We start from the raw sequence: 10,758 nt of genomic DNA, 5'->3' as shown, positions 1-10,758 counted from the left end.
AGGGAACAAACCTAAATCCAATCATCTCTCTGTCACTTGATTTGGGTCAAAACAGTACCATATCTATGCTGACAATTATTATGGGAAGCCAAATCAGGTGCCTCGGCATTCCCATGGTTCACCAAATGATTTAATATTGTTTTGTGAATGTTTGTATTGCCTTTATAATAGTCTTAAGTTGGTAAATTTGTGCTCACTTGGCTTTAAAACCCCTAGTTACAAATTCCACAGGTCTTTTGAAATCATCCATACGAATGGAATGAGCAATCAATATCATAGAATTGAATTTTTTTTGCACGAAATTCCACTGATTCTACTCGGGTTTCAATTCAAGGATTCTGAACCCATTGATGCCAAACCGATTCTGTCAATCCAAAAACATCATTAGAGATTTTTCCAAGAAGTGGACAATGTCTCATCACACCCTTCACTATATAAGATGTTAGTTGTATCTGTTAGCTCTTGTAACAGTCTAACTGTACAAGTTGTCAATAGGTTAGCTATCATTAGCTTGTAACTGATCTCCCTCTCTTCAGCTCTCCTGTATATATATACTCAACCTATCATAATAAGAATGATAAGAAAGATTCCATTACTTCATTAACTGATTTCACATGGTATCAGAGCCCATGACAAGGCATACCTCACCTTCTCCTTGGTTCTCTTCTTCTTCCTCCTTTCCCAAATTTCATCCATTTTTTGCCTATCAAGCTTGATTGGCATAATTACATGCTCTGGAAATCTCAATTTCTACCTTTGCTCAGAGGTCACGATCTACTAGGATATGTGGATGGCTCGTTTTCCTGCCCTGATGAATCAGATCCAGACTATGCAGCATGAATCAAGCAGGATCAATTGCTTCTGAGTTGGTTGCTCTCATCACTGTCAGAGAGTTCTTGTTCATGTTGTTGGTCTTTCTACTATATATACTCAACCTGTCATAATGAGAAAGATTCATATTACTTCATTAACTGAACAACTGATTTCACAGTAACCACTTCTCCATTACCCACAAGATTCCAAGGCCAATCAAACAACCACACACTGGGGATGGGTTCCAATTTACTTCACATTAGTATCTGTGTTCTTACTATCCCAATAGTGAGGCTTATACCATACATCACTTTCCATACTTCTCCAAACAACCACACAGATCCTTTGCTACATTGATAAAGCTTTTCATAAAGCTACACTTTTTTTGGCTGTTTCAGAACTTGTATACTGTTTTTCTTCAAACAAGATAAAACATGACACATTAGAAGATATTAAAAAAAATTGTGACGAAATAACACATTGACATAATTAAGAGAGTAATTCTCACTGTTATTCTAATGATGAATACTGTAAGATTGTAAAGAAGATTATTTACATTAATGATTCAACGAACAAATTTAATTCTTTTTGCCACTACATCAAACATACAAATTTCTTTCTTTATGCCATTTTTGTTAACATTATATAATCTCATTTGATTTCTGTCGTTGTTTCTCAGATCTTACAAAACATCCTCCAGTTATAACTATATGTAGTATCATCACTAAATATAACACCATCCAATCAGTCCAAGTGTACTATACCCAGGTTCAATTTATGAAAATGAATCACTCTGTAGCTTAATCCATTGGAAGATCAGGTAGCAAGTCAATCACAACACACAACTAAAAACAAATTAGCTGTATGATTAATAATTCCCATAAAAAGAGATAGTAATGAAGACAAACTGGTAACCTCGAAACCATTCCACCATAAATGACTTCAAATAGAACACATGATACATCTACTATACTTACATTCTTCCTTTAACATAACTTTAATCTCATAGAAGATCAGTTTCTTTCTAATTCATTTCTTGCATATTACCCATCCACTGGGTTGATGCGAAGAGTCCTTGGGCTACAATTTGTGACAAACTGTGAGCCTCTAATATCACCAGCTTTGTGGCAGTAAACACCCATCCAACGCAAAGCTTTCTGCAACATTTCATTAAACTGCGGAAGAAATCAATCATACAAAGTTGATCCACCAAATTTAATATAGATCAGAGAAGAAAACAAGAAAGAATAAGGACACTGACACAGTAAACACTGGATTCATTTTCAAAACTTGAGAAGAAATCAATTATACAAAATTGATCCACGAAATTTGCTATAGATCAGTGAAGAAAACAAACAAAGAATAAGGACACTGACACAGTAAACACTGGATTCATTTTCAAAACCTGTCTTATCAAATATGGGAACATGATTCACTATGTCAATTGTTAGATGTAAATATTTTACTCCAAATCATATATGAAAAATCATGATACAGAGTTCCCTGCTTTTTTTTTTTCTTTCAGGGGGATATGTGTAGGGTGAATTAGCCATACATCGATTATTATACTCCACCTCAGCCGTAGGACTCACCATGTACAGAAAGCTTTCACTTGTAAAATCAGCCGTCAAAAAATTTTAACCTTTTAAAAAAAAAAGAAAAGAAAAGGCTTCCATATTCCATAAGATGAAGTCTATTTGGATGGAAACTTACCACATTTAACAGAAGGTTAAGTAATTCATTTCGGCTTCTTGGACTAACAAGTAGTAAAATATGTGGACTGGATGCCTTTGGACTGCAGGATAAGCTGCTCCATTAAATATTTCTGATCATACAGATTTCTCTACAAGGAGACTGACATATAAAACTCTTCAAGAAATTAAGAAGAAAACAAAAACTCTGAAATCTTCATTGCGTCTGTCCTCAATTCATTGGTTGGAATGCAATTTTAGGCTTAGTCCGAAAATTTTCCTTCCAGGATCTCCAAGCCTTCCTCACTTCCTCCAACTCTGCATCTGGAATACTTGTGTTTGCATCCAATATCTCAACCCATTCCTTCCATGGAGAATTAGAAGGGTCCAAGAATTTGGATAACTGAGGCAACAGCACAGATGTGTAGAACTCATCAACTGCCTTCTGAATTTCTTCCGATTCCACCAATGTCAGCATTTCAGGACGAGTTACATTACCAGGATGGTACCGCAGTGAGAAATGGTTCCCCCTCAGAATCAAAACTTCCGACGGGGCGAGTGGTAAAACAATCCGGGAGAACTTGTTCAATGACAATTCCAATATATCTGGTGGTAGTAACTTCCGCTTTACTGCCACTGCAGTCGCCACCATTTTGCGGATCTAATCAAGATTAAAACACAATAATGAGAAATTCCGAGAATGCATCATACCAAAAGAATTCATTCCCAGCAAAACCCACCCCCACCCCCCCCAAAAAAAAAAAAAAATCTTCTGCATAAAATTGATTTCTGTGGCTACTTAAGTATTTTAATGCTCATCCAACTATAAGTGGTCAGATGATTTCAGTAATTAGATACATCTCTGGAGAAACACCAGCTGGCTGGATAAGTGATTTTAGGGGGACATCACCTGGGGACAAACACATCTAATGGGTGTTTTGGTAGCATCATATGCATTTGCCCTTTAATTTTCCATTCAAAATACAATATCTAAACCTCTATGAAGAAGAATGCAAGCCTTTTTTTTTTTTCTTCAGTACTGAGAAGAATGCAAGACTTCAAGGGTAAACTTAATATATTATACATATGAAAACACTCAAAGAGTCAAAAGGGAAGATGGAAAAAGAAAAACAAGGAATATCAGTGAAAACCAAAATTAGGAAATTTTGACATGCATATCTTACTTCTTTGATGGGCTTTAAGCTCATATTACAGTTCTACTTTCTGGCAAGTCAGTAATGGACCCTTGACCATAGTTGTCACGGCGTCACGGCGATCCAAGTCGGTGGAGGGGTGTCAAATCGATATATCGACATGTCGCCCGCCATGGCGTTGCCATGGCAATCATGTCGACCATGTTTTATTTTTTATTTTCTCTATTTATAATGTCATTTAGTATGCTATAATATATACCCTATAACATCAAAAATCAACATGAAAGTGTACTACTATTCTACTATTCTCTATTTATAATGTCATTTTCTCTATTTTTATTTTTTATTTTCTCTCAACTCTCTCCCTGTCTGTGTGTGTGTAATTGTGCATGTGTGGCTGTGTGCAAGGCAAGAAGAAGAAAAAATAAAACCGAGAGGACTATGGCTGTAACTGGAATAAATCCCTCCCCCTCTGTCTCTCGACTATCTCCCTGTCTCTGTGACTGTACAAGCAGTTGTGAAGAAGAAAAAAGAAAATGAAAAAGAAAAAAAAACCGAGAGGACTACTAACTAGAATAAATCCCCCCCCTCTGTCTCTCGACTCTCTCCCTGTCTCTGTGTGTGTAACTGTGTATGTGTGGCTGTGTGCAAGGCAAGAAGAAAAAAAAAAAAAAAAAAACAATACTACTAGTACTGGCAGTAATCATTATTGGAGGCTGGGAGGAGAAGAACTGAAGAAGAAGAAGTTAAGAAGAAGAAGAGGACTGTATGGGAGGAGAAGAACTGAAGAACTGAACTGAAAGATTGAGTTGCCGGAGGGCTGGGAGGAGGAAGAAGAACCAAATTAAAAAAAAATAAAAAATTACTTGCCTGGAGTCCTGGAGGTTGCCGGAGGGGTTCGAACTTCAAAGGAGTGAAGAACTCTCTCTGCCGAGAGTTGCAGGAAGCCAGGAACTAAAGCCAAAGTTGCCGCTTGCCAGAGTCACGATCCTTTGTCTCACGAACTCTCTCCTCTCGACTCTCGAACTTTCTTCTGGCTTTTGCGATTTCTATTTCCCCCAAATTAGGGTATATGTTTAATGTTTTTTATTTTTATGTTAATATGTATTGGAGGTGTAACTTGAAAAGTTACACCTCCAATACACATTAACGAAAAAGCATCTAAGCTATTAAATGGTTTAAAAAAAAAAAAAAAAAATTTAAGCCTAACTTTTATACATTCAAATGTACAAATATCGACCGATATGCCCATATATTGTGGTATGGCGTCCATGGTGGCGCCATGGCGACACCATGGAGGCCATATCGGTCGATATTTGTACATTAACTATGTCGGAGCTCGATATGTAATTTTCTCCAGCGCTAGGACGCCATGGCGACGCCATGACAACTATGCCCCTGACCTCATGGCTGTGATGTGGAATGCCAACCAACAGAGATACATGAAAGGGGGCGGGTGATGTAGGAGAATCTTGGACCGGGCCGATCCAATTGGTGCACTACCTTGGACCGACCCAAACCAAGTTGAACTGGGTCCAAATTGAGTCTTTGGATCTAGTAGGATTTTAGGAATTTATCTTATTTGGGGAAATAATGTGTTTTAGTTTATTTTATTCTCTTTTTATTTTAGAAGTTAGTTATGTAGGATATTTGATTTTTGAATTGTTTTAGTCTCCCTCTTTAGATATGTTTTAGTTAGAGGGTGATTTTTAATTTTTTTAGGAGTCTTATTTTTTTTTTATATATGATGTAATCCCCCATCATTGAGATAGTGAAGAATGAATTGAGGTTATGACTTCTGCGTGTGCACTCTTCTCACCCCCCTCCTCACGGCTTCTTCTCAGCCTTGGATACCCTCGGGTGAAGGCTAGATGCATCGAAAATTTTGATTTCATAAGGGTTCCGCACTTGCAGCAGATTCGTCGGCATTTTTGGAGTGCCTATGAGCTGATCTGGGTTTTGTACTGAACATGAGAATTGTAGTTCTTCGAGTCCTCTTCGAAACGCAACTGGAGTCGTGCAATTCTGACTTTGGATGTCTCCCCCCCCCCCCTGCAATTCTGATTTGTTCTCAGATTTCCCCTCTCCTTCCCGGTCCCCCATTAGTGGGCCTTGGTGTAATGGTAAGGTTGCTCCATTGTGACCAAGTGGTCACGGGTTTGAGTGTCTGGAAATAGCCTCTCTGCGAAAGCAAGGGTAAGGCTGCGTACATTATGACCCTCCCCAGATCCCGCAGTGGCGGGAGCCTCCTGCACTGCATACGCCTTTGCTTTCACAAACTGCGAGTTAAGGTCCTTTATCAAATGTAAGATTCAAACACCAATTGGACTGTTTGGACACTAATGCCGAGCTAGGAAGAGATCCCCAATGGCCAAATATCCTACCAGATGAATAAATCTGCAAGCACTCCTTCCCTCTGTAATGATCATAATTGGACAATGATGGAGGTAACAAAGACCCAATTAGGTGATTTTAATCAAAACATGGGGTATTTAAAATCTAAAAACCAACCAATATTAAATAACATACTGTTGAATGAACCCTACTTGTTTCTGTATTTGACTCCAACACAAATATAGCCTTATAGGTTGGTCTTTTGAACTATGAATGGAACAAATTAAACAGAAACAGATGTTTCTGAAGGTCTCTACTTACTTGATGCAACATGAAGGACTCTCCGCAGATAGAAATCTCAACGTAAGCTGTTCCCGATGAATTCTTCAGCTTTCCACAAGAACAAGAGAAAATCTTTCTGAAGTGCGATCCACTAAGCCTATCATTCTCATCTGGCTCGTGTAGCCATCTCGCACGTGGTGGTAAATGGAAACCTTTACTTGTCAAACTACTGCCTTGTTTTTTGGAAGTGCAAATTGGATGCTCATCTGAGTCAGCAGAGTGTGATGAGTTCAGATTTTCTTCACTGACATCTAACACAGCAGCCAAATCAACCCCATATTTTTCAAATCCGTTGCTCTCCTCAGACTCAGAGGAAGATGATTGTATTCTTGTATTTTTGTGGCCTTTCTTTAGAGACTGTTTCCTATACTTGGCTCGTGCTGTATAGTTGTGGAAAGGATGCTCACCCTGCCAAGGGAATGTATGGAGTGATGAGTTGATCTACAATGGCAATTCTATGAATATCATAGTAAAAACAGAGTAGACAAGGACATCACAGATTTCAAAATAAATCTAAATACCAAGGAGATACCCCTAGATCAGCAACTTCCTGACCAGAAGATCTGAATTCTAAAACCTTTGTCTTCGTTCTTTTCTTATTGTTTCTCACCTCTGTTGGGTCAACTAGTCGAATCATCGGATCAGACTGTGCATCTTTTTCAGCCCAGAAGATGTCATGGGACCTTGGCAGTCTTAACTGGGAGTTCACTAGTGTGTATGATCTCCTAACTGGAACTTATGTAAAGTGAGCCACAGGTTACTCCGAATTTAATTTCTGGTAAGATGTTAAAGTCCTGCCAGGACACACGCAAACCACTGAGAAAATTACAATAGTAAAATGATGCTCATACCTCGAAAACCTTGAGCACATTATTGAACTCTGATAAATGATGATCAATTTCTGTTAAACTAAAGTCATTTTTTATCCCAATAATTTCAGCTGGAAGAAGATAGGAGTACTTCCGAATGTTACATTCCCTTCTTGCATCAAAGCTCCTGAAAAGGCATAAGCAAAATAAATGATGAGAAGGATGGATTTCTATTTATTTCACCGATTTGACTTACATATGAAACATGAAGACCAAGAACATTCTAAGTACTAAACATTTGGCAAACAATAACCTGGGCAGCTTCCCATGGTTATAAATTTTTTGCCCGAACTCAGTGTTGAAAAACTGGTGAAACATCCCAACTGGTTCCCAAGACAAACCAGTCAGCAGGTAATCCATGGGAGGCTGAAAATGGCATTATCCCATGGCTGACAATTTTCCTTACAATGTCTGACACTCTTTGTTTGCATGACAAGCGTTTGTCTGTCTTTCATTCCACAAATTAGCCAGAAGGGAAAATGGGAAGTTGAATGCAACAAAATTTATCAACTACAAGGTGCCAATACAGGGGTAATGATAAGGGTAGAGGATTTCTTGTCTAGTCTTTTCCATCCCACCAAGTGTTTCTTTCTAACCAACTTGTACTGTATACAAGTTATTTCTATGGAGTGTAAGGCACCATTTAACAAGTTAAATTTGATATCTTTGATCATCAGATCAGGGATTAGTCATAGGACTCCTAGTGCAATGTCTATATCAGCATCACATGACAAGAAAAGATAGGGATCGTATCCATCCCTAAAATAGAATAATTTACATCACCATGTCCCTTGACATCTCTCTCTCTCTCTCTCTCTTTATATATATATATATGTGTGTGTGTGTGTGTGTGTGTGTGTGGCAGTTTATAATATTAAAGACAAAAATCACATTCTCACCTTTGGGAAGGTAAAATGCTGAAAACTGTAATATTTTTGGGAAGATTAGAGTTAACATAATTTGCAAGAGCAATTCCATTGGGATCTTCTTTCCATGCATATTCAGGGATCTCCATCTTTAATGATATCATGGTTGCCAAGGAATGAACCTAGGAAATTTACCAAGTGAAACTACCAGTTAATGAACATTACTTGTGCAAATACTAAGATTAATTTATTGAGTGAGGAAGCAAAATCCGACCAAGAGAGAGGTTTATGATTGACTTACTCCTTTATCAGTTCGGCTACTTCTGTCCCATCCAATTTTATGCAGATACCCAAAATTACTATCCCGAATTCCACCTGCCTTATAGATGGCAGTTTCCAGCTCTGCTTCAATGGCTACATCAGAAGATTAAACTTTAGCATATTACTCTCCGCTTTAGCTAGGCTGATTAAATGTGTAATGTGATCTATGATTTTATTAATTAAAGAAGCAACGAACCACAAAGAAGCATGTCCCAATACATGTGAAAAAAATACATCTGACAAACCAACGAAGATTATAATAGAAGTGATGCTATGAAGGTGAGCTTAGTATCAAAGTGAACGGTGAGATGCATAAAGGAAGGAGATATCATTTCAAATCATGACACGTTTCATATATCTCTGTGAAGAAATCTACAGAGTATGATTGCTCATAAAGAAGCTTAATGAGATCAAACATCATATGCTCTATAAGGCGAGACAAAGTTTGTCATGCGGTCATGCCTTGAGCCCCTGACACGGCCATCTGTATTTTGTAGCCAAGTTGGGCTTTCTTTTACTTTTTTATTATTTTTTTTTGGATGAGAATAACAGCTAACATTTATGCGTTTCAGTATGCCAAATTGGCCTCATTGGGCAGGCTAACATATTACATATGTAACTAATTATTTGGAAGTCTAATACTGAACAGAAACTGTCTATGATTAAAAATTTTTAAATAAAATCTCTCTCCACCATGGTAATAAATTACCAGAGCAATAAATGTAAATCAGAAAACCCAAATCTTTCACATCAAAATGATCAAACTCCTCTCCAATTTGATCATCACTTCTAACAGATATTCAATATGAACGCTAGTAATTAATCTCCCGATAAACCAGCACTTGAATGGGTGAGAAAGTAAAAGATTGAAGACTCCAGTTTTATTAAGGGTGCTCTTTCAATTCATTGTACTTAAAATCATCCTTCACCCAGTCTCTTCTTTGTAACACAGAAAGACAAGTATGGAAAGCACAAGTGGACAGCATTAAACCATATCGAGAGGGAATTATTTGCACGAACTCCACTCGCTTGAAAAAGTGAAATACCAGAACATTAACCTAATATGAAGCTTATTGTCAACAGACAAACAAAAAATACCAAAACAGAGAGCTTCAATAAAAATGGACACTTATCTACCAAATTATTCCATATGATATGAAGTATCCGAAGAATCTTACTCGATAACGAATCTTCGTCTAGTTGTTTTTGCAAACCTGTAGAGAATCACATAGAAATTAGACAAAAGTCTTTAAAAAAACAAAACGAGATAAAATCGAATAACTTGAAACCTTACCTCTGTAATCAGTTCCAACGTATCCAACCCGCATTACAACTTTCTTCTTCCGAAATGAATCCCATCTCTTGCCAGAAACCTGGATCTCCTGATTCGAAGTCGATGGAACGTCAAGGTTTAGTGCAGAAGTCGACAGATTCCAACAGAAAACTTTCAGAAACTTCAAGCTCGAGGAAGTAAAACACAAGCTAGGGTTCGTAATCCATGGCGAGAGTGGAAACCGCAAATGAGAGATTGCCATGTTAACGTTGTAACATGGAAGTCCACGCAAAAGAGTTGCAGACTTGAAGGCGACGCCACAGAAAAGTTGTAGTGTTACAGCTAGAAATAGCGACAAGGGTAACAGGGAGAAGAGCCGAAAGGATAAATTAATCTATAATACCAAAAATACCCTCGTATGCTTTCTTTCGACGTGTCATAGTCCAGTGACCTTGGTGCGATAGAGCGATCAATTCGGTAGGTTGAGCAAGAACTCGTGAGTCGCGACCCGTGACTCGGCCGCCTTAATCTAAACTCAATCTCAACGAAATTCCCGCCATCTCTCTCTCTGTCTCTCTCTCTCTCCATATAAAATACAGACGTTCCTTCCAGAATAGCTATTGTGTTCTCCTAAGTATGGAAGGAAAGCCATGAAAGCTGAGAAAACTCAGAGCAGAACGTTGAGGAGGAAACCACTCTCTGACTGCAGTAACGTAGTCCACAATCGTATCTCCTCTTCTCAGAGTAAACCCAGAAAGCCTTCTCTCAGTATAAAAGAAGCAGATGAGAGTTCCCTCAAGCATGATTCCAGCGTCGGATCCTACAATGTTGAAAACCCTAGTGTTGAACCTCAACCTTCGACTCCTCCGAATCGAAGATCCCTAGCTGCTTCTGGTAAATTTGAAATTCCGTTTTCATATGGATGCTTTTCAATCGTTTGCAGTCATATAAATGTTGAATTCGCTCAGATCTGTAATTCAAAATTTGTACCCTAGTTTTTTTGTTGGATTTCATGCTGTGAATGTGATTGTTTCCTGTAGTAAGCGTCGAATTAGTTGTTTCGTTCTTCTAGGAAAGATTCCGGGAATTATCTGA

General features: G+C 38.1%; 2 protein-coding genes across 4 annotated transcripts in view; one reads left to right on the top strand and one right to left on the bottom strand.

Annotated features, from left to right (window-relative positions):
* Window positions 1-2,591: 2,591 nt before the first annotated feature.
* LOC122638318 (putative tRNA pseudouridine synthase) lies at window positions 2,592-10,003 on the bottom strand. The gene is made up of 7 exons (XM_043831225.1): window positions 9,685-10,003; window positions 9,569-9,604; window positions 8,371-8,483; window positions 8,103-8,251; window positions 7,186-7,330; window positions 6,314-6,742; window positions 2,592-3,165 (listed from the first exon to the last, which is right to left on the bottom strand). The coding sequence occupies exons 1-7, from the start codon at window positions 9,923-9,925 to the stop codon at window positions 2,737-2,739; spliced, it is 1,542 nt and encodes a 513-aa protein (XP_043687160.1). The 5' UTR covers window positions 9,926-10,003; the 3' UTR covers window positions 2,592-2,736.
* A 192-nt stretch (window positions 10,004-10,195) lies between these two features.
* Window positions 10,196-10,758, top strand: part of LOC122638257 — a 39,368-nt gene continuing 38,805 nt past the window's right edge. Inside the window, exon 1 of one of the 3 annotated variants that reach the window (XM_043831129.1) lies at window positions 10,196-10,557. In XM_043831129.1, coding sequence (XP_043687064.1) covers window positions 10,314-10,557 — 244 coding nt within the window. In that variant the 5' untranslated portion in view covers window positions 10,196-10,313. The remainder of the gene's footprint in view (window positions 10,558-10,758) is intronic. The other 2 variants (XR_006329391.1, XM_043831128.1) reach the window with 2 other exon arrangements.

Source organism: Telopea speciosissima, chromosome 8 (genome assembly GCF_018873765.1).
Source record: "Telopea speciosissima isolate NSW1024214 ecotype Mountain lineage chromosome 8, Tspe_v1, whole genome shotgun sequence".
Classification (NCBI taxonomy): domain Eukaryota; kingdom Viridiplantae; phylum Streptophyta; class Magnoliopsida; order Proteales; family Proteaceae; genus Telopea; species Telopea speciosissima.
Note: the sequence above shows the minus strand (reverse complement) of the source record. Positions and strands in the feature narration are given on the sequence as shown.